Raw genomic sequence first — 23,960 nt, 5'->3', positions numbered from 1 at the left:
ATTGGAAATGGATATACTTCTAAATTCAAAGCGGCCTATATAATTCTGATAAAATCATTGAAAAAAAACCCTAAATTGAATAACCGCAGGACATAAAAATGATAAATTAGTGGAATTCAGTAGAATTAGTGGACTTTGGAATGGAACTGCGGATTTCCCATTATCGCTATTAGACAAGCTGACAGGCATCGTAATATCGACCGTTTGTGCCGACTATTACAGGCCGCCGGCGGCAAACTTTAATTAGCTAGGCTAATCTAAAAGTCGAACCGCCTTTTTACTACGTCATGTGCCAGATTTCACATGTACCCACAACTCCAAACTTTCCAAACTGTTTCAAAGTTTTCCACATCGTTATTTCTCATTTACTTCCCGTTGTTGACTCAACCAAGACCCATCCCCTCACTTTGTTTTAACAGTTCAACAAAGCTTCTTTAAACTTTACCTTCTCCCGAGTTTCGATCTTGCAATGCTTGAGAAAATTAACTTTACACAGAATGCATACAATTATTTGTTGATGATATACTTCCTCTTTGCCACCTGAGACTTCAACCGACCGAGAGCATTCTTGGGAGAGTAGTGGAGAAAGGCAACACTCTTTCAATTGAAGTTGGCACTTCAATTTGATGTACGGTGTCATCACCTGTATTATATCAAATCTATGTTGTTGCAACAAAATTACAGTTTCAAAGGATTTGTCCTATATTTTAAAGAAAATTCGGGAATTTTATCTTTTATAGAAAAAGAGAGAAAATTTGTCAAAGTTGGGTGTTTTTCAACGTTATGCTTTTTCGTGCAGTTTTTGACGATCAACCCTTATACAACTGTCCTACCGGACAGTTTTAATACGAATTATATATCCTTCCTTATGTTCCTAATCGGCTGAGTGTAGGTACAATTTCTCTGCGACTAGATTTACCAAATACGTACTTTTTTCGTTTCCAATATTTATTTAATGAGTAACGAAAATAAGGGGTTTTTCCACTGGAGTTAAGACGTAGCACGTTGTTATTACGTTTCTAGCAGTTGGAAGAGAGGATAAAAAGTGCTTTTTTCATTACAAATTATTGTGACTGCATAATACAGTCGAGCCTCCCATAAAGGACACTCTCACTAGCGGCCACCTCCATTTACGGACAGTTTTTGGATTTCCCCGTCTTACCCCTATACACTTTCTATATAAAAGAACCTCTGTCTAACGGACACACAGAGCCACCGCGGGCATTGATTTTGGGGAAAGGATTATATGTTTCACCTCTCACCAACGACCACCTTATTATATATTAAAAGTTCGTTTGACGCGGTGATAAAAATAATTATCCCCTCTCAAGTTTCTCTTTTTTTCTGGTTTTTCCTAAAGTTTCCTATATAACCTAATACATCTTGTACCATTTTAATCATTTTTCAGTATTACTTTGGAAGAACAATATTATATTTTCCGATATGTCTCTCAAACGAAAGTGGTTAACTCTAGAAGAGAAAATAAATGTGTTGGAAGATTTTGCAAAAACCATATATGTAATATAAAATATAATTACTCGTATCAGAGAAATGTTTAAATAAAATATCATTTTTTAGTATGATGATAATTTTACCATAAATTATTATTATTATAAATAAATGTGAAGCTTTTCATAAAAATTGTTATAAAAAATATTAAATAAGTCAATAATATGTAGGTTTTTGCTAAATTTTTTTGGATAATTAAGAAAAACTTGATGCATATCATATAGCTAAATAATTATGCAATTATGTACGTTTTTTAATCTCGTATTAATAATAAACAATTTTTAAATAGATGTTTGGGAAAAAACCCATATTTTTTCATTATGAAATTTGCCTACACTCCTTCTAACGGCCACCTCCAAACAGCGGCCACTTTGCTTTCCCCCGCCAGTGACCGTTATTGAGAGGTTCGACTGTAGTTATTTGTTTGACTAGAGCGGTAGGGGTAGCTTTTCTACAAGTGCGGGATATTTTAGATAATTCAATTTTTTAGGCGCCACGGTAGCCGAGCAATTAGAGGCAAAAATCTTATAATTCAAACAGTAACGGAACTGATAATTTCTTAAAAAAGGAAATAAAATAATATTTCGGATAAAAGGACAATTAAATAAACAGAATTCATTGGTGATTTTATTATTATTTTTAGTTGGCGTTGAGTAGTAGTGTTGGTTAGTTTCTTGTCTTTTCAGTCTACGTAGTGTCGGGATTCCGTACTAAAAAAGTGGTTTACTGGATCACATTTCATTTTATTCATTAATATTTCACAATTTCAATCCTAATCGGTAAATTCCCTTCACAGAGACTGGCATGCTTTTCTATCCAATTCAAAAATATTTCTTCTCCAAGAGACTTCGACACCTAAATTATGTCATACAATCTGTGCTTTTTCTGCTACCAACCAAATTCAGTTAAAGACAGAACTTGAATACGCTTCCATCAGGAGAAACAACTGATCATCGTCCTTCTGAGTAGCTTACAGGTTCTTTCTAGGTCACATTCAGGGTTCTTTCTGTGGCACACAATGTCCACCGAGTTTATCTCACATTAAGAATGGACTCAGCATTGGTTTTCCCTTTGAATTTCAGTCCCAAATAAATACTGTCCCAACCTGTTAATGTTATAATAATAAGTTAAGACCAAATTAATATAACAACATTTGTTTTTAATAATAAAAATAATTTATGCATAATTTTTTAAAGAAGTTGATTTCGTCATAGATGAAATGGGGCTCCTTATCTCAAACTTTATTGCAAAAAAGTGCATTAATTAACATTAGCTAAACAAATAGCTGCAAGGTAAAACTAATAGATAGGGAAGTGTGGAAACTGTAAGTGCATTATTATTTGTGTTAAATGGCAATGCAACCGTATTTATCACGGATAGTTTCAATTTAGAGCCAGCTGTTGCTTCATGCTGTGCAACCGGTTATTCTTACATTATTTTTATTAGATGTTTAATAAGTTATAAGTAATTAACGCTATCAGCGATTGTTTTGAATGATTGTTTACAAATTTGCATAATAACGCAAAAGTGAAGATTTTGTTGATAGAAGTTTAATATTGTAAGGACTTGGGAAACCAGATTTGGAGTACTGAACACTTTCCAAAGCTGTTTTAGTCCCTGAGAGTCCAATCAGGTACGGGTTTGTGAACTCCTCCAATTGCAGTCACGTGTTTATCTCCACAACTTACGAGAATCTCAGCAAACTCCTTTCATAAAACAAAAGAGACTCAGATTTTATGCTACAAGAATCAAAACGTCAGCTTATGCAGTTCTACACAATGGCTCCAGGAATAGAGGGAGTGTCGCTATCGTTTCGTATATAGAATTGTTAGCGCCTTTTAAACGGCTTCTTTGAACGTGCATTGACGCCCATAAATCACCCATAACTTCAATCGCTCTCTGAAACTATGGCTTTGAGCATTGTAAATCTCTCAGCACTATAAACACAAATATTGGCCTTACTATTGGTTGCTGTTCTTTTCTCAGCCTACCAAGATCGCTACTTCAGAGTGCGGAGTCATAAGTGACTGTGTTAGTTTTAGGATAGAATTTTTCATTAAATTGCCGCAATGAAACTTATTTTTGCATCAATTACGTAACAATAAGGATCGTTACGTTATCTTTTTCTTCTTGTGCTTTGTTTAGCCTGCGAACTTTACCAATTCTTCGTCTCACTTTTAAAAAAAAAAGGAGACGCGCTTTTTAGAATGTCTGTCCACGCAAAAACGCCTTCCAGCCAAGAAAGCCTCTTCGACAACATTCTGATTTGTTCAACTGCTTTCTTAGATTTTGCCCTTTGAGTTTCCCCAATTCTTTTCTTCACTTGCATCCATTTTATTATATCTTCGCTTACTCCTTCCTCCTTGTTCACTACTGTCACTTTAAATCTATTATCTTTGTATTTTTTCCTTTCTTCATTTTTATCTGGTGTTATTCTTATCCCTTTCAGGTTTTTTTTATCCCATCACTTCCGTTTGACTCTGTTTTAGAATTACTTTAATCTAGGTATGTAATCTAGCATGCGCAATAATCACAAATTCTCGTTAGACAGCGCCTATATTCTTAATTCTGATTAAATTACAAATAAAGTAATTCAAAGTATCGAAAGCTTCTTCAGGTAGATAAGGATACTAAAGATTGGAACTTGTACTCCGTCTATGATGAATCTTTCATTCCGTTTGTCCAAAATATAAACAATGTTAGTGTAATATTTTATTTGTGAAATTGATTCTGGTGGATGTGAGGCATTAAATGGCCATTAGCCACTTAGCCACCGTGGAACGTGATGTTAACTAGTAACTAGCTGGTAGCAGAACGAGTAAGTAAGGTAATGTTATGTACCCAACAACAATGAATGACATATGGTCAGAAATATTTAATTAGGGAGTGAATGGCCCTTCGCGTTCTTCGATACCGCCTCGTCCTTAGCTACTTAGAGTAAACCTATCATTAACTGTACATTATCTTTTCTATATCTCTTTTTAAACTAAAAAAGCGAGGCGTTATGAATTTTATAATAATCAATATGGAAGTGTATTTAGCACGGGAGGCAGCACGCCGAAGAAGGTCGAACGTTCAACCCAGGCAATGATGCCGGGTACTTGTAGCAAGTAACGAAGCAGCGCTTTGCTAATTGCAGTTAAAATGCGAGGTAAATTTTAAGTATAAAGGTTAAGATGGAGACTTTTTAGTAATTTTATTGGCGAAACAAGACTAGTAAAATAAAGTTACATTTTCAGGCGGGCTTTTCGTCTAACTACCAAATTAGATTTCGTAGACGGAGGCGACAAGCAAACATACTTTACTACAAAATTCTCATATTAAACATTAAATAAAATCCAAGGCCTAGACCAGGAATTAAACCAAATACCTCCATAACACTTAGCTTTGAGGCCGTTCGGCTACTTTGGCGCCTAAAACTAGACTAAGAATTATTTTTATTGTTTTAAAAGATTATTTAGTAATAAAAAAAATCACTTTTGAAAATAAAAAAAGAAACAAATTAAAACAAATCTTGCGAGAAGATCTCGCTGACCTCCTTTTATTAAAAATAGAATTTTATTATCTAAATCATTTGGATATTACTCCAATCGTGAAGATAAGTATAATATTGAGATTATCGGAGGATAGACATCCATTTCTCAGGGTCTAGGAAAGCGTCCTTTTTTCTTCCAGTTTAAAATTTGTTTCTGAGCACCCCTAACTGTTGAGAGAGATGAAACTAAAGTCGTGCCTTTGAAAAAAGAATAGTTTATACCAGAGTACTAATGGAGTCCTGATCATTCCAATGTTCTGCCGATCTGATCTGTCGCGGTATAATCAATCAGCGTAGTTCCCAATACCATTTAAATAACTACCCCATGCACTTATGAGGCAATCGTTTCTAAAAGTCTTGTGTGAGCTGAAGTTGGTTGGTAAAAGAATCGTCTAAATTCTGTAAAATACTTTTATTTTGAAATGCACCAGAAGATGTGAAAAATCCTGAGGTGAAAAAATATTTAGCAATTACCTAGTGGAGGTTTTGCAAGAAAACATTTACTGACCTCCAAAGCCGTGGAATAGCGCTGCCAGAGACGCCCAATATCTCGGAGGATTAGCAGCGCAGTAAGCACAAACATGAGTGCGGAGAATTAGAATAAGCTTTACCAAAAATTAATAACTGAATATAGGAAATTTAATCAAATTAAGAGGGTAAAAAAACAGCGTCAAGCTTTTTTAAAAATATTTTTTCGTTAGAGACTTTAACAGAGTGTAATGATTATTGTAGCATTAGGAAGATAATATTGAATTAGCCGGACACGATGTAGGGGGTGAAGCGTATCCTGCAGTTCGGAACAGATGTGCCCAGGTGTCGGCGCGATGGAGTGCTCTATGCTAATCACTATCATAATTATATGGCTTGGAAACAATCGGTCGGGTCAAAAGGGCATATGCCACAGGGCGGCCTTAGGTCCTACATCTGTTTCTACATTACCTTCAGTAGCCATTTACTACAGCCCAACTTAATGGTTGATTTTTTTTTCATTTAATACTTAGGCTATTCAATTGAGGTTCTTTCTTTTGGAAATATTAATCTCCTTTCAATTTGTGGTTAATTAGCAAAAAAATTAGTAAAAATGTCTTATAATTTCATTTAGTGTTTCATGTCGCAAACAACTTTTTTCCGCACTCGTAACCATGTGGTAAAGAGCGATTTTCTGCACGACCCTTGGCGAAATATTCTCCTACAATAGAATGCAAGTATCCAGAACGATCATAATTTAGTGATTTCAATATTTTAATATTAATTGAAGAATAATTAAATGTTAATACTTATTATAATGATGCATAAATACACGGTCCACATGTGTGTGCATTCTATAGGTATACACCCACACACTTAAATATGGACAATTAATTAATTAAGTATTATATGGTTTAAGTTATCCTCTATTAGGTCTAATAAAACCAAATTGTACGCACTTGCAACTAAATAGATCAGCTGCTGGAATTAATAGTTTGCAATAATTATATGTTGAGTTGGAAATAATAATTGCACTTCGTAAGAATTGACTGTTTCTCGTTAGCTCTTTGTGTGGGAATCACTGATTCTTTTTGGTTGAATCACACTAATAGTTTTTTATTACATCACAATTCTGATTTATAACTTCTGTCTTATTTCGAATTAGTATTAGTTACTATCTAGAATCGTTTTGGATTAAATATTGAGTACAAGAATGACAATAAATAGTCAGAATAGGTCAATACAAGGTCTTCTTTGTCAGCGACATTCGAGATATAACTACAGATTGCTTGACCTAGAAGAGGCCCTGCAAAATATCACAGGACCCTTTTTGGTGGTATTGAACAAAACTTCGTTTTCGAACTGCAACCAACAAAGAATTGGTGCCCAAAAAGTCACAGGAGGTAGTGGGCCTCTGGCCAGAATCAGGCGTAAAAGTTAATCAATTGTTACTGGTTCAAACATACTGCTGGGCTGCCTCTTGAGAATCATCGTAGATTAAAGAAACGCATGCATCGCATTGGACTGGCCAATCTCGGTACTGACAGAAGGAACAGAAAAGGGCGTTGTAGGTATTGTGTTAAAGAGCAGGAATGGTTCGGCTATTCGGAGAAGAAAAACTCTCCACACTTTGACTAGAAGCCCTTCACCTAACTCCAATGTATAGTTAAACAGACAGGAAAAGAAGAATTGCTGCAATTGCTAGATACCGCACAGAACCTCTTAGTTGCAGTGGCAAAGACTATCTTGCCATCTCTAGAAGAGTCTAGTCTTTGATCGCAAGGAAAAGCACTAGTAGGCAATTAGAGTTTGTAGTTTTGTAGGGCGATGTTTGCTGCATAGAACAAAAACAATTCCATTCCTCAGGAAGCGATCGATAAAGCTGCTACGTCGGTAGGCCGTAGTTTGCAATAACACCTAACTCACCCACCGTTCTATAAACGCCGCTTGATACACTTATAAATCGCTTCCATATAGCAGAATAGATGCTCTGCAGTGTAAATTAAAACTGTCCGGTAGGACAGTTGTATAAGGGTTGATCATCAAAAACTGCACGAAAAAGCGTAACGTTGAAAACCACCCAACTTTGACAATTTTTTTCTCTTTTTCTATAAAAAATAAAATTCCCAAATTTTCTTTAAATTATAGGGCAAATCCTCCTTAATGACTGTAATTTTTTTGCAACAACCCAGATCTAATAGGTTTCGAGAAAAAAGTTGCCAAAAATGAGCAAAAACCGCTTTTTCAAAAAATGTTCTTGTTCTTGTTCTTGTTGTTACCTTTTTTGTAAACAACGTAGCGCCTAAACGCGCAAACCGATTTTCATGAATGAGGTGTCATTCGATTCAGTATTTTATGTAGATGTGCCTTTTGGGGGTCCCGACGCTGTACATCGAATGGGAGAGGAGTTAGCCCCCTTTATGTAAGGCCCCCTCCAAAATTATTATTACTAATAACTCTGTAAATCTTGGCCCGATTTTGATAGAATTTGGTAGGATGATAGGGTTAGGGCTCCCCTACGTAACAATAAAGCGACGATCTGCTCTTACACTTGTTAAGGGGAAGTATAGCAATCGTTTCAAATTATCGACACGTGAACCGATTTGCATGAATGAAGGGTCATTCGAATCGAAATTTTGTACAGATTTGCACTTTAAAAGTCTCGACGCCGTGCCTCATAAGGAGGGGAGTTTGCCCCACCCAAATTTTAAACTTTCTAAAACTATTATTACCAATATTTCTATAACGCTTAGTCCGATTGTGATAAAATTCAGCTCAAATAAGTGGTTAAAGCTCCTCTACGTTGCTGATGCTCTTGCACCTACTAAGAGGAAGTACTGCAATCATTTAAATTATCAATGAGTGAACCGATTTAAATCAATGAATTGTCGTTCGATTAAAAGATCTTTGCCTCTTTGCCTTTTAGGAAGAAGTACTGCAATCGTAGTTTATTTTTCTTACTCCTCTTAAAAGGAAGTACTGAAATCGCAGTTTAATTTTGCTATTTACGTACAAATACCTTCCTATGTTATTCAAAACGCTTTTTCAAAAAAATTGTTATTGAGGATGGTTTGGGGGAACGCAACTATAATCATTCTTTAAAAAGATCTCTCCATTGGTAGTTACGGTTCCGACTTAACACCTTATCAGATTATAATGATAGAATTGTTTATTCCAAATTTTAAAAAAATCTGTAAAGAACATATGTAACTTTGTAAAATAAACAAAAAGGAAAATCTACCCAAAAGGTACAAAAATCTCCTTAACAAAAACTTACAGTTTAAAATGTTAAGTATAAGGGTTGATTAAACGCCAAAAGGTACACAAATCAGCGAGTACTCAACATTTCATTAATTCTTCATTAATAGTTAAGGAATTCTACTGCATTAATTTTCATTAATAAGTTATTTTTTAGAATTTATTAGATGTCACAGACCCTTATGCTGGCCACTTCATTTATAATATTTTTTTGTTATAATTATGATAAATCACATAAATATGTACATGCATGTTAAAGTAGAAAAAGACAAAGAGTAGGCTACTGTCTTGGATTCGTCTTACCGAAATATTCGTGAGCACAAATAACACAGTTAATAACAAGTAGATTATTCAACAACAATTATTCATTTCTCAATTGTAATTTAATTTAGTCCCCCTAATTTTACTTATAGTAAAATACTGGAATAATTAGCTGCCCTAAAAATATGCATATCTTATTTAGATACTTTATATTACATATATACAACATTGTGGGATGAATACCTAGATTGAGAATGTAATTGAAGAAAACTATATTTTTTGCGATAAAGCCAGATAATTATTACCTATTTTTATAAACGTTTGACTACTTCATACAATAACAATTACTTTAATCGAAGAATGAACTTAAACCGACGATTTTTATTTAAAAATAAAAATAAATAAATAAAATAAACAAAATCATTGGTGTAAGTTTTTTATAAAAAAAAGGTTTTGAATTTTTTAGCCTCATAATTTTTTTATATTTTTTATAACGTTTTTCTTTTTAACCTGTAATTAATAGTTTCATTATTATAGATAACTAGATATTACAGTCAATCTACAGTGCTACTTGAACATATATTTTGTAGACGAAAATGGCCAGCATAAGGGTCTGGGACATCTAATAAATTCTAAAAAATAACTTATTAATGAAAATTAATGCAGTAGAATTCCTTAACTATTAATGAAGAATTAATGAAATGTTGAGTACTCGCTGATTTGTGTACCTTTTGGCGTTTAATCAACCCTTATACTTAACATTTTAAACTGTAAGTTTTTGTTAAGGTTTATAGAAAGAGGAGTCTTTAAAATCCCAAATGAATCAGGAACATAAAAATCATGCGTGTTTGCGCAGAAAATCAACGTTTTAAAAACTAAATTATTTTCTTTTTTTCCAGAACCAATAAAGAAAAAGTGCCTGACATTTATTGTAGTTTGATATTTTGTAGACCAAATCTACTCTACCTCTCCAATAACGAGACAACGGCTACTTTACGATGTAGTAATTAATTATAATGATAAAATAACTGCACATTTAGAATTATTTCTAACTCCATTATTCTTCAATATGGCTTACGGCCAATTTGTAGGCATATGCTTGATTTTTTTCCACTTCAAGATCATTGTGTCTGAAACAAAATCAATAATGATTGATTTATAATAAATGTGGCAAAGGGTTCATGATTGCGTGGACACGCGTTTTCATGCACTCTGCTGGTCACCTACAACCAAACGCTTATATTAATATCTGCGAGTTCCACCACACGACAACATGCAAGCACTGTTAAGACCTCCGAAATGGTGGACCAGAAGTAGGGTAGAGTCTTCTATTGACCACAGCTAGGAGGTTCATTCAGAGGACCTAAGGTAAGAGAGAAGAGCTGAACGCGTTAGGAAAGCAATGCGTGCTGTAGTGGGGCTGCAGAGTACTCTTCATTCAGCGGCCGGCCAGTTCACGTCAAATAGCGTGACAATGTAGCCACCATTCACCTTTCTACGCCACTGTTTACTACTCACCTTACGTATTTCAACCTATATACTATTTCACTTTGATGATGTTGAACAAAAACTGTGCATAGCACGCCAATTTTGATAGTAAAATACGAGTAAACATCTGCGTTTCATCAGCTTAAATTGTGATTTTACGTAAAACTGGTCATTAGAGTAAAACAAAATCATATCCACATTTTCAGAGACTACGGTGAACCTTTAGTCGCATTGGCAAAGAACTCAGCTAATTTTAAAGTATTCCATTCTTTAAGGAATCATAATGGAACCTCTAGTGGTACTGGTGAAGGCCAGTAGCTAATGACCAAGAATCACATCCTTAAGAGACTACGATGAATCTCTGGTTACACTGGCCAGTCTGCAAGTAATAACTTTCTTCAGAATTCATTTTTTCACATATTTGACACTAATCCTTAATTTCTTTTCATTTTTATTTGTTTTCAAGTAGATTTCAAAAAACTAGATAAAATTAAAAGTATTCTAAACATCTAATTAAAGATTCTTTACGATACGAAAGTTAAGGCATCACTAACGAGCCACAGAGACATATTAACGTAAACGTCTGCAGGTAAAGACGGCCGAGCTAATCTTAAGTTTACACCAAACGAAGAGAGTCTAGAACCAGAGTAATGTAACTTGATTCTTAGAAAGTTCTTCCAGCAAATGTACTTTCAAGAAAGCTGTCTGCTCTAAAAGATCGATTTTATGCTCAGTCTGTTCTCACTCCTACAACATAACCTCGTTAATAAGTTTTTAACTGAAAATTATTTAAATAAAAGCCACAAATCTGTATGTAACATATATATTTACTAGTGCAGAACTTAGAGAGCTCCATGTGTGCAATTTTGGTACTAAGTTTACTTCAAATTACAGAAATTTATCTATCTATTATCTATCTATCAATTTTGGCACTAAGTTTTAAAGAAAATCGTTGCAGCTGTTTTCAAGAAAATCTCAAAAAATTAGTTGAAAAAACTGTCAGTAAATTTAAATTTTTGGTTCAGTTATATGGAACTAGGCGTCCACACAGTGGATTATCCAAAATATAAATTTGAAATTGTTAAAATTTTTCGTTTTTTATTTGATTTAGAAAATTTGACACGATGTCAATTGTGCAATCGATTGAGAACAAACAGCAATCGAAAAAGGATTGTTTCATGAAAATGTACTGTCTCAAACTTTATTAAAAAATAAATAAATAAATACATAGATATTTATATACGTATAACCTAAAGGACAGGTTATCCATGGAGATGTGTTTAGAAAAAAAAATCTACAACTAGCTAGAAGGCAGGGAGATAACGGCTTAACCTTCTAAAAGCATATGTTTTTTTACCATCTGTTTACACCATCCGAACAAGAATGAATACATTTTCGTAAATACTCAGAGTGGGCGGAATCAGAGAAATAATAATTATTTACTTGAGAATTCAAAAATTACTTTTTTATCAACTTAAAATTAATTTCAGTTTACTTCATATTCCGTAAATAATATTTAGCTTGAGAATTATTTATTATTTCAACGAAAGAATGAAAGCAAATGTAAAGAATAAGGAGAGAATAAAATTGAATGATCTACTATAAAGAGTTATCGTAAGAGATTTATTTGTGATGTAAAGGAGTTGGCGCTGCCAAACAAACAGTCGCGGCGACCATAACAGCCTACTAAATTACATTCAGCTCCATTACCGAGGGGCAGTGCGACCAACAGAGTGCGCCTGCGTCTGTTCAGCGCTCTATTTGTCTTGCGATCAACCCTTTTTGCCTTCGGACTCCCCGCTGACTGTCCGCTCGCTCGGCAGCAAGATATTTTATAATCACATTACCACGTCAACTGGAAAAAAAAGGGTCTCTACGAATTAAAACTCCCAAACTGTTTTTAATTCACCTCGAACATCATTTACATACAGGAGTGGGGGGAAGACGGAGAGGAGAGATGCTGGCGCGTTGGTTGAGGCCGGCCCGAACCACAGATATATATATATCTCTACATGGTCTAAACCATAGACTGGAACACGTGGTTTACAACTTAAACTCTTTATTGGACCGAAGAGATTTATTGAGGAAGGTGCAATTAAATTTTATTTTGTTACATTCTCTGAGAACTCTCGGTTAGATGTACACATATATTTTTTTAAGTTTATAGTGGGTACATAAAATAATGTTAAAGGAAGAAACGAGTAATTAGTCCAAGTATTGTAAGTGAGATTTCATAAATGACGGTTATTTTTGAGCATTCGTAGTTTGGAAGTTGTTGGACCGTTTTCATCTCATACATTCATTTGAAATATCCGCAACAAAATCTTTCATTCCACCATGTCCAAGTATAACAAGAGAAGACACGAATTTATACGAATACAAAATCACCAATCCTTATACTTCAAGACTTCATTATTATTTACAATCGTTAATCTTCAAAAGAAAAAGCTTCGAGGAGAAAGTATCTTCTATAGAAGCCAGAGACTTTCCTTCTAAAATCATGAACGTCATCCTTATCTGTCCATAATGGATGAACTAATATCCCGGTTATTTGGGTCCCTGATTTCAGCATTCATTTTAAGAGTTGAGGAATTCTCCTTTTAATCTGTTTGCTCACAGGGAGCTCTACGAGAAGCTATGCGTCTGTGTGCAAAAATATATTTCATCAACCCCCTACGTGAAATTTAAAAATAAGGAATAAAAGTAAACGAACTAGTACTTCAGCCAACTCCTTTTTTACACGGTAGACACGTTCCTTAGCAAACCGTGCAAAAAAAAAAAAAAAAAAATCGTGTACAAAATACGTGACTTATGGTAAATTTGGGGATATGTTCCACAACTTTAAAAAATCGTGTAAGATGGAAAAACGTTTTCCCAAAAATACGTGTAAAAATAATAATAAAATCCATATTACATAGGTATTTATAAAACAAAAATTCATTTTTATTAAAACAAAAATTAGTGTACAATGAAAATTCAGTTCATAACTATATATACAAATTAAAATTGAAATTAGGAATAAAAATCAATTTCGCAGCTATTCATCGCTTCTCGATAACAAGCACGTGCACGTTTATTGCGAACTGGATCAAAACTGCAATGATCAGTAGATATGTCAGTATACGAGGGTCGTTTGAAAAGTCCGTGCAAAGTCAGAGAGATAGCATCACTGGCGCGTATGGAGGTTATGTTTAGTTAGTAGCATCTCTCGGAAGAACACACACCAAGTTTCAGCCAGATTGGTCTATTTCTTTGTGTTTGGCATTCGTTTGAATCGAGGAAGTCGAGTGATTTTCAAAAAATGGACGAAAAAGAATTTCGTGTGTTGATTAAACACTACTTTATGAAAGGCAAAACGCCTGAGGAGACTAAAGAGAAGCTTGATAAACATTATGGTGACTCTGCACCTTCGATTAGAACAGTTTATAAGTGGTTTCAAAATTTTCGGAGTGGCCATATGGGCACAAGTGACGCTGAACGTTCTGGACGCCCTGTTGAGGTTACTACTCCAGAAATCATTGATAAAATAATATTTTAAATAATACCATATTATGGTGATGGATGACAGAAGAGTGAAGGTGCGTGAGATTGCTAGTGCTGTGGGCATCTCGAATGAACGGGTACATAATATTTTGCATCAACATTTGGACATGACAAAGCTATCCGCAAGATGGGTGCTGCGATTGCTCACGCTTAACCAAAAACGAAATCGTGTGAAGTGTTGCAAGGACGGTTTGCAGCTGTTCCAGAAGAATCCGCAGGACTTTAAGCGTCGTTTCGTCACTGTGGATGAAACATGGATACATCACTACACTCCTGAGACCAAAGAACAATCTAAACAATGGGTTACTAAGGGGGAATCTGCGCCAAAAAAGGCGAAGACCGTTCCTTCGGCCGGAAAGATTATGGCGACTGTCTTTTGGGATTCGCAAGGAATAATCCTCATCGACTATCTGGAAAAGGGTAAAACTATTACAGGTGCATATTATTCATCGTTATTGGACCGTTTGAAAACCGAGCTGCAAGAAAAACGCCCACGATTGGCCCACAAAAAAGTCCTTTTCCATCACGACAACGCACCAGCTCACACCTCAGCAGTTGTGGTCGCAAAATTAATGGAAATAGGGTTCCAACTCGTTTCACATCCCCCCTATTCTCCAGACTTGGCTCTCGGACTACTATTTGTTCCCCAATATGAAGAAATGGCTGGCGGGAAAAAGATTTTATTCAAACGAGGGGGTGATTGCAGAAACGAATGGCTATTTTTCAGACTTGGACAAATCCTATTATTCGGAAGAAATCAACAAACTAGAGCAGCGTTGGACGAAGTGTATAAGCCTAAAAGGAGACTATGTTGAAAAATAAAAAAGGTTTACCCCAAAAAATTAAGTAGTTTTTATTTTTGCACGGACTTTTCAAACGACCCTCGTATGTGATATACTAAACACTTGATCACTGAATAACGAAATGCTGTGTTTACGCAGAAGTAGAACGAGATAAAGAAAAAAAAAGTGCATAAAATTCGGGTATTCCCCGTGACTTCCGTAAACAAACCATGGAGTCATGTGATGTCAACAAGATCAAGTCACTAATACTAATATGTGTGTGCATAGAAGTCGGTCTTCTGATCACATTGTCAAAATTAAAAAATTGTATTTCTTCTTATTGGTCTACCGTGTTATATCAAAATCGTGTAAAAAAAGAGTTGGTCGAACCTACTACAGTAGTAGAGTGAATTTGGTATGGCAACTTTCACTCTTTATAAAGGAATTGACCAACATTTTATTTTAATTCTCTATATTCTATTTGAGCAGCGGCTCTCAACCAAGCCGCTCCTGTATTATATCCTGCCCACTTCCACGCGGCGACTCTGTACTAAACTTCAACTCCTTGGTTCCGGAAGTTTCTAGGAGCAGTTTAAATACAAAATGTACAAAGGAAGAAAAACGAATGTGCTAGTTACTAACGATTCACTGGCTGACCATAATTTAGTGTGAACTGCTAGTAAAAGATGACATTAATGATATTACATTGCAACACAGTCAATTAAATTACCACAAGTTTACCTCCTGAACTAATCATTTCTACACTACTGTAGCAAACCATCATCGGCTAATCTGCCGTTAATACATGATTAATTTAGTGATCACCGTTGTAGTTAACTAATGCAGCTTATTGACTAGCGCCTCTTGTAGAAGAGCCAGTAATTTTGGAATATGTCCATGTTGTTATCTGAATACAAACTTTAAAAATGAAAATTTGAACTATTTCATTCTTCATCGAAATTATTGCCAAGAGAAATACACCATCTTGTGGCTAATTGCTTGGGAAGTAACTGGTATAAATAAGTTCATTTCTAACCGGATGATCCTTGACTAATTACTGACCTTCACAAGAATCTAGTCAATATCTTCTATTTCTATGCAGCGCTTTAACTTATAATTTTCTGTGAAGTTTATACTAAAATCGTAAAAACAAACATTTGATTTTAATTTCTTCTGTAATGGACTGAAACCCCCCCCTTTAGCTGTTTGTGGAGGGGTTACACGTGCTGCAAATTAATGTTCCGTGACCTGATTCCCCTTAATCCATATCGTTAATTTCACATCGGAAACGAGATCTACCTCGTGTGTTTGAGAATACTCTGGGCATTGTCTTGGACCACGTGACTGAGTCTAAGTGTGAGAAGAGGGGCATTAAAAAGGAATTCTTTTGAAGCAGCCTTCCACGTATAGACAACATTTGACGTAATGACAGGCTGTATAATGTCTACAAAGTTGCTCGCTGGTACCTCGGCTCGTAGTTTTAACGCTGACGTCAAAGAAGCTAGCTCATTTAAACTAGACTGCTTCTCATCTACTGTTAACAATACAAAATAAATTTATTCTGCTTTTTCTTACTAAATAGAACTATTGAGTTTTTTTTATTTGTTTCTTAATTGTACAAACTTGAGGGTCTGCGGAAGTAGTACTAAATAGTGTAAGAAGTATTTAAGACTCCAATCCGGCGGCGAAAAAATAAATAAAAGAATACTAACTCCGTTAATCGAAAAAGATTGACAAATGTTCTGAAATAAATGAAAATTCTACTTTTTTGTCTCCGCACTTCCGGCAGTTTTTAGGGATTCGAGTTTCCTTCATTCTAAGAATGTGCTCTCACCTCCTCAACTTTCCTCCTCTTATCGAACCCACGAAGTCCTGTCTTTTGAACCGTTTCCTTGAGTCCACATTTTTCCTTACCTTGCACCTGGACTCAATTCCATAATGAGCCAAAGGTTTTTCGAAGATTCCTTTCTCTCTCCCCAAAGTTCAGCCTGCGCTCATCATCTTAATGTGAGCACCCAATTTATTTCACAGGTGTATGTTGCAAGTTGGCCTCAATACAGTTTCTTCGCCACTCGCCACTCTAGTTACCTGTCTAAAACTAGAGGACATTTTTCAGTACCCTGAAAGTCCTGATGTTCTTATTTTTCCTGTTTGTTCTTCAATCACCTCATTTTTCTTTCCTCATTGTGGACGGCTTCAAAATACGTAACGTAAATACTTTACTTCAAAATCGTATTAAAATACAAGTATATCACCTCTATTTCTACACTATTCAAGGGACGAATACTTCAATTTCTTGTACAAACTAATTGAACTATAGATTTTTTTTTAAAAGAAGAATTTTACAACTACGTTGAGACCGGCTCCCAAATCAATTTTGTCATAACATTAAGAAATAAACATGGCCAGCCTTGCCCAATAACAAGATAATTAAGTATTACAATTTAAATTAAAACCCAATATGAAATGAATGACATATTTAAAAAAAACAAAAAACGAAATTGAGAAGTGGAGTATAATATTAATGCTAACACTAGAGAGGCTAGGACACAATGATTATTAACCTATAAGATGAATAAATTATGCATATTAATAAGTGTCGATGTAATTAATGCATGAGAAATCTGCTTCAGCTGGGGAGGCACCGTCATGGTACATTTCACTTCTTATTAAGGGAGCCCTAACTTATATAATAATAACTGTGTTTTCGTTTTTAATTTTACTCTTTTTTTTTTATAAATGAATATTTTATTATATATTACCATAATATGTGAATTGAATTAAATTTGTTTATTTGTTTAAAATGCATTTTTAATTTTGTTTGGAGCGTTTACGAGTTTTCAATAACTATTTAGCTGGGGTTGCTGAACTCATGAGGCTGTTATTTTATAGCGAAAAAATTATTATAATTTTAGAGTATTGTTCATGGTTTTTGGTGGCCAAAATTAAAAAAAGAATATTAATGGCTTATGGCTGAAATTTGCAATATTCTCTTACCCATTTTTGGATTTGGATTTTTTTGCTTTTGGCATTGGCTTTCACCATCCAGCTAGCGACATTTACTTATATCGTATCAGTGCAGATTCACTACTGTGAATAGTGAAATCTTCTAACACATCTACTTATGTCTCCTACCTACTGTTTTCATCTAATCATCCTAAACCTATTACTATATAGGTAATAATTTCCATCTTTTTAGCCTCATGTTGGCAATGTGCAATGTGACCTTATGTCGCATTTGCCTTTTCTGTATACGCCGTTTCAAGGACACTGTACTTATTGGTAAATTATGGATTGTGGCAAATAAATTTTGTGGAGAAAGATAATGTCCTCCTACCAAAACGAAGCCTCTAAGGATACTTTCCTTTCTTTCTTTAGGTATCTTGTTAACTACATGTTTGAGGTATTCTTGTTCATTTTACTGGACACTGATTTTGTACAGATATGAGGCTTAAACTGTGTGATTAATATCTAACTCTTTTCTCACAGCTGTCCTTTGAACTAAGATCGCTTGGGTCTTTCGGTCTTCAAGGGCTAATAAAATGACCCTTGTTGTCATTATTGTCGTTTGCCTGCTACTTCTGCAAGGCTCACTTTGTAATCCATTAATCTTCCGTTTTACCACTGTTAGTGGCCTTCTTTGCAACATGGTCTTCCATTTTGTTGAGTCGTACCCCAAGTGTCCCTTTACCAATAAAATGGAATTGAATTACTTAAGTTGTGGTATTTTTTTTTTTTAATTTAAGGCGCCTCAACATATAAGACTATTGGCGCCAGGAGCTTTTTTTTCCAGTGCACTGCTGGCCTGCGGACAGTAGTCTTTTATAATAAACAACACTGTCCATCACAGGAGTGAGCTGTTAGAACTCCTAAAAAGAGTAAATCTAAGGGCCCCATACGCATACGCTTGGTCACTCATTCCAACCGTTCGACCTTAAACATAGGAATAGCGAATTTTGGCAGAGGGAGCAAAAATAACGGAAAACAAAATTAGACATTAAAATATTGAAGTGTTTGTTTGAAAACCATCGATACTGGATAACGATGCGATAAATATAATTATTAGGCTTAGAATACCTACTTGTAAAGTACTTCTAGGGTTGCCTATGACCTTACTAAAAAAGCCTAGACTACAGAAGAGCTGGAGGAGATAATTTATGTCCTTCTCCCAAAGATTTGTTTTTTTCCTGTTCCCACTTCTTCAAAATAGAAATGTTACAGCGCGTTGAACCATTGAGCGAGAAGAGGGAGGTCGAAGAGGTAACCGCTCCGTATATTTACATAAGCCCCTGCCGGACGCCAGTGGAACCTCCCTGTACTAACAGTTACAGCGGCTAATTTGTAATTCATTACTGTGACGTCACACATAGGTGATACATGGGCTCCAAGTAGTGGACAAATTATTCATTCTGCCAACAGTATTCTTGCTAACAACCTAACACCAGGTAATATAGTTCTACCTCCTACTTATAATTTATGGATTTTATATGGATGTAATTTTAAACATTCTAGGTGTTTATTAATTCATATGATTATTTGTAAATTAGTTTGAACGTTTCAGATAGTTTTATACTGCTAAAAGAAGAGATTGGACTGACTCCAAATCATGAAGCGCAGACCAGAACCATTGGCAGGCTCCTCTGATGACGCTAATGATAAAAGTAATGATGGAGTTTAAAATTTCATTACAGGCAGAAGAATAATGTTTAAATTGATTAGACGCTCTCTTCAGATGTATAAAACAATTCTTTCAGAATGCCTATTTATTTTTCAGCCAGGCAGTACGCCCAACTAGCTTGCAGGATGTGGACGGAGGCGGATATCCAGCACACTTAACTTAATTTTTTTAATTAATTCATTAATTACCGCCATCTTTTTATCATTTATTGTATCAAATAAATTCTATGACTAGCGCCGGGAATCATGTTTGTTACTTCCACATATTCTTCAGCTCGAATGCTGCATATTAAGTCTTTATTCAGACTTAGATTACCTTGGCAGAATAAAATTGGTATTAAGGCAGTTTGATATTATTATTATACGAAGCAGCTGACATTTGCACATTTCGATGTTTCATTAGATAAAAGGTTGGAGATTCAGATATTTCGGTATAGACTTATTATCAACAACAATTTTGCTGCAAAGAATGACTTTGTGGAGGAAGTTTGCACACATCAGTCTTTGACAGGTGCTGGAATGTAGAGATTAGATTGAATGAAAGGGCGGTCCCACCAAAAAGCGGAAGGAATGCAGGCAATCCAAATGCCCATTGTTCCCCGCCCGCCCCTCACCTCATAAGAGGTACCGGGGCTTTAAAACAACTAATCCGGCTAAAAATTGCTGGATAGCAGTACAATAAACTAATAAAGTAGCAACAGGACACTAGGGAGTACGGCGACTCAATCGCCCAGTGCACTGAATAAACCTAGAGAGTTCTGGTAAAGATTACCAGATGCTACAATCTCCTGTAGAGAAACATTTAACCTCCCGAAGACGAGAAATCTAGATTTAGAATATACGGGGCACACCTCTACGAAGTGCCGCACAGTCTCATTGGACTCACCACAGCCAGCACAATTTGGCGACTGGATAAGGCCGCATTTGAAAAGATGGTACACTAAATTCGCATGTCCACTCAACACCTGAACCAACTGGCGGATCCGGGACCTGCTAAAACCAACCATAGCCGTTTTTGACAGGCCAAGAATTTCCTTAGCCTGACGGCAGTCAGCACGGGATCTCCACCGTTTCCGGTGTTCCTTCAAAATCTACTGCTCCACCTCTGTTCTACAACGTCGATACAGGGATAATGGGATGAGGAGTCATTGTTATCAACGCAGCTCCTTCCTACTGGAATGTAGACTGTGTTCTTTAGATTTCAGAAAACCATTTGAATGCCCTTTATGATTCTTCCCAGAACACAATTTAGTTCTGCCCTACTTACAATCACCTTTTATTGTTGAGATTAAGCAATTCTAAACAAATACATGGTTTAAACGGAAGGCATATATTTCTGTAATTTCTCTCAAAACTCAACAGTAAATCAATTTACATTTCAATGATTTCAACTAATCAGATGCGTATTACGGTGCTGTACTATCGCTGTAATGAATCGCCATCTTAGTAATTCCATTAATTAGCCAATAATAATGTAAATTAATTCATAAATAACAGCTGTAATTTAAGAATTAATTTATTGAATATTTTCGTTGTGGATATTTTATTACTCAACAGAATAAATTAAAATGCATCAGATAAATACTTTCTATTTTTAAAGTATAGATTGCAACAAACAGTATCGATTTAATAGATAATTTACCTTACTCATTTGTGGGTTCTTTATTTTATTCAATTAATGCTGTTATTTTTGTTTGGTTATTTTGTATAGTCTTGATTCCATTGGACAATCGAACCCGCTTATGAAAACTTATATACGAGAAGCAGTCGCTTGTTCTGTTCAAGATTACCGAAAAATTGGCCAGCACTGCTCTATTTCCGTTGAATATATTATTGGCAGATAGATAGAGTAAGAAAACAAAAACTTGATTGGTGTGAATGCAGCTGAATTGTACGATGAGTTAGTAAATGTACTTCTTAAAGTTTTGTTGAAAAAAAGGTGTATTAAATCTATTATAAATGAGTAGAGTTAATTGTTCTTGAAATTGCAGAGATTTTAGAAAAGAATAAGAAGCGAGAGCAAGGTGTAAATGTGTTTGAAAGAGCTGTGTCACGGAACTGGGCAACAAGTGACAGACACGCTACATTCACTCACCTGGTGAAAGCCCAGGTAGTTCTCTATTGTGTGCGTAGCGAAGAACACCTCTCCCTCGCACGTCAGTATCAGCAGAAACCCGTTCAGAGCCTGTAAAGAAAAATCAGATAGTTTTAATGTTTTATTATTTACAATTAGCGGTATAAAATATGCATGCAGGCCACAGTGATTTATAGTTAATTTGTCAGCAGCTGGAGTGTACCCAGATTATTTCAAGAAGAGAACGTTTTGTTTGATAAGTGAACGCTTTGTTTTTAGGGTTTTCAAAATAATTTAGACAACTTGATCTCTTTAATCTGTTAAATAAACATTGACAATCATTGAGCTGTTCGCTGCACAACTCCATAAAACAAAAAATGGAGAAATGCGATGAAATAATGTACATTGTTTTTTTATAATTATTTTTATAATATAAATTCAAAAAACTTAACGTTATCATTTAACGACTGCTACTGAATTTGAGTTGAATTATTGCAATGATTTACATTACAGCATGGAATTAATAAAAAAAAAATATTTTCGGCCAAAACAAATTTGTCGTTTTATGTTTATTATAAATATAAAACGAACCAATTGCTTTGACACTTAAATTTAAGATCTTTCAAAAAGTGGAGGTAATCGATTTGTTCAATGAACGGCTCAATTCATAGTCAGTCATTCATTATTAATTAAGTACCTAATTACTTTATGCTTACTATTCTGGGAGGTTCTAACAAAGCTCTGAATTAGAAGAAGAGAAAATCCGAAGTTAATCCGATCCACAATATTAGGTAAGCCCAGAAAACTGGCTACAGCCTTCAGACTGAGCTAGTGGTGGTAATCCATTTATTTAAAAGAGGATATTAATTCCAGAGTCGTTATTTCTCAGAAATTCTGGCTTTATTAACATTGCAGATAGCCAATAAAGCCAGAGTGTCTGAGAAAATGACGACTCTGGCATTAATATCCTCTTAAAAGTAAATGGATTGCGACTAGCTCAGTCTGCAAGGAAGACTGTGGCCAGTTTACTGGGCTTACCACCAGACTACTCGCCATGGGAGAGCAACCCAGTAAAGGCTCAGCGAATCTTTCATCGTACCGCCAAGAAGATCGATATTAGTCGAACTAATGATAATAATGGCAATTAAGTTAGTAATTTTGAATCTTAACTGTACATTTTTTTTTGTAACATACAATTTGATAAACATAAAATCCAGGGCTTTAAAGTGTATAAATAAATAAATTTAAAAAAAATCACAAAACTTGCCAATATTAATTAAAGGCAGATAAGAATTGTAGATTTCCGATACATTTAGCCAAATACAGGATGTTGGCAGAACTGAGAGGCGACTGACGTTATTGTGGGAAGGTTAGCTGCTGTGATTTGTCGGCAAGGCTTTGTAGGAGAATAGAACTAGGGACAACCAAGGGTGGCCGTTAAAAAAAGGACACAAGGGTGTGTATTGGTAGGGTAGGGTGTTCCCCTCAGCACCAAAATGGCTGCTAGAACTCTTTCTTGTGTAGTTGGGTATATTCTGAAAGTAATTTCTTGGGTGCAGTTCGATTATTACTATTAATGGCCTCTCATTCATTTCCTCTAACTATAGCGATCGCTACTATGGAGTTACTCGCCATTTCTAATTAGTGTGGCAATATTCACGAGGCTTAGGAACCCTTTGTACTTTGCTTTAATTTTGTCATACGTGACGCCGATTTATTCTCTTAAACCTATTTGTCGCTTTTGCAAATAACAAATTGTAAACGTTCTTTTATCCAAAATTGAAATTATTTACTTACAAGTACAGTATCACGTGGTGTTTCAGGTCAACCGCCTATACAGGGTGAACCAGTAATTATTGTCCATAGGCCTATTGTGTGTAGTTCATCTAAAGTGGAGTTCAATGGCGTATTGGCCAACTTCATATTTTCCACTATTCTTGAGTGACGTCACTTTAATTTTTTTTCTAAAATCATTACTTTTTTTTTCCAATTAAAAAGTTATTACTCAGAAAGTTTTAGTCCGAATTCAATTCTAATAACACGGTTAGAAAAACCGATAAATTTGCTAAAAATTGATACTATTTCGAAGCATAAGTTATTCTTCAAACAGCCTCAATCTTCCCCCGAATGCTGGAAAAAGTAAAAGTAATCGAAATTTTTAAGAAAACTCATTAGGCCCTTACGTGATAATTATCAGATCTAGGTACTGGCACTTTTTATAAACGTTTCGTTTTTTAATGGGCTTTCTAACGGTATATCATTTTCCAGGATTCCTTTTATCTTCGTATGAGAAATTACGTTTGATTTACAAGAAAACGTGTTCACGAGCACTCAAGAGTGTTAGTTATCAAGTTGTTTAATTCAT

The 23,960-nt window shown here is 35.1% G+C and overlaps 1 protein-coding gene and 1 long non-coding RNA gene across 6 annotated transcripts in view; one reads left to right on the top strand and one right to left on the bottom strand.

Moving 5' to 3' along the window:
- Positions 1–21,646, top strand: part of LOC141459411 (uncharacterized) — a 31,914-nt gene extending 10,268 nt beyond the window's left edge. Inside the window, exons 2-5 of one of the 2 annotated variants that reach the window (XR_012461466.1) lie at positions 19,066–19,289; positions 19,406–19,505; positions 21,233–21,421; positions 21,513–21,646. This is a non-coding gene — a long non-coding RNA (uncharacterized lncRNA). The remainder of the gene's footprint in view (positions 1–19,065; positions 19,290–19,405; positions 19,506–21,232; positions 21,422–21,512) is intronic. The other variant, XR_012461467.1, reaches the window with a different exon arrangement.
- Positions 1–23,960, bottom strand: part of ss (aryl hydrocarbon receptor spineless) — a 285,172-nt gene that overhangs the window by 41,847 nt on the left and 219,365 nt on the right. For all 4 annotated transcript variants that reach the window (XM_074138437.1, XM_074138430.1, XM_074138440.1 and 1 more), the window contains one exon: positions 21,617–21,706. In XM_074138437.1, the coding sequence (XP_073994538.1) occupies positions 21,617–21,706 (90 nt within the window). The remainder of the gene's footprint in view (positions 1–21,616; positions 21,707–23,960) is intronic.

This window comes from Rhodnius prolixus, unplaced genomic scaffold (genome assembly GCF_049639745.1).
Source record: "Rhodnius prolixus isolate KJV_2025 unplaced genomic scaffold, Rpr scaffold_1, whole genome shotgun sequence".
Classification (NCBI taxonomy): Eukaryota; Metazoa; Arthropoda; class Insecta; order Hemiptera; family Reduviidae; genus Rhodnius; species Rhodnius prolixus.
This window is presented reverse-complemented; position numbering and strand designations above follow the sequence as displayed.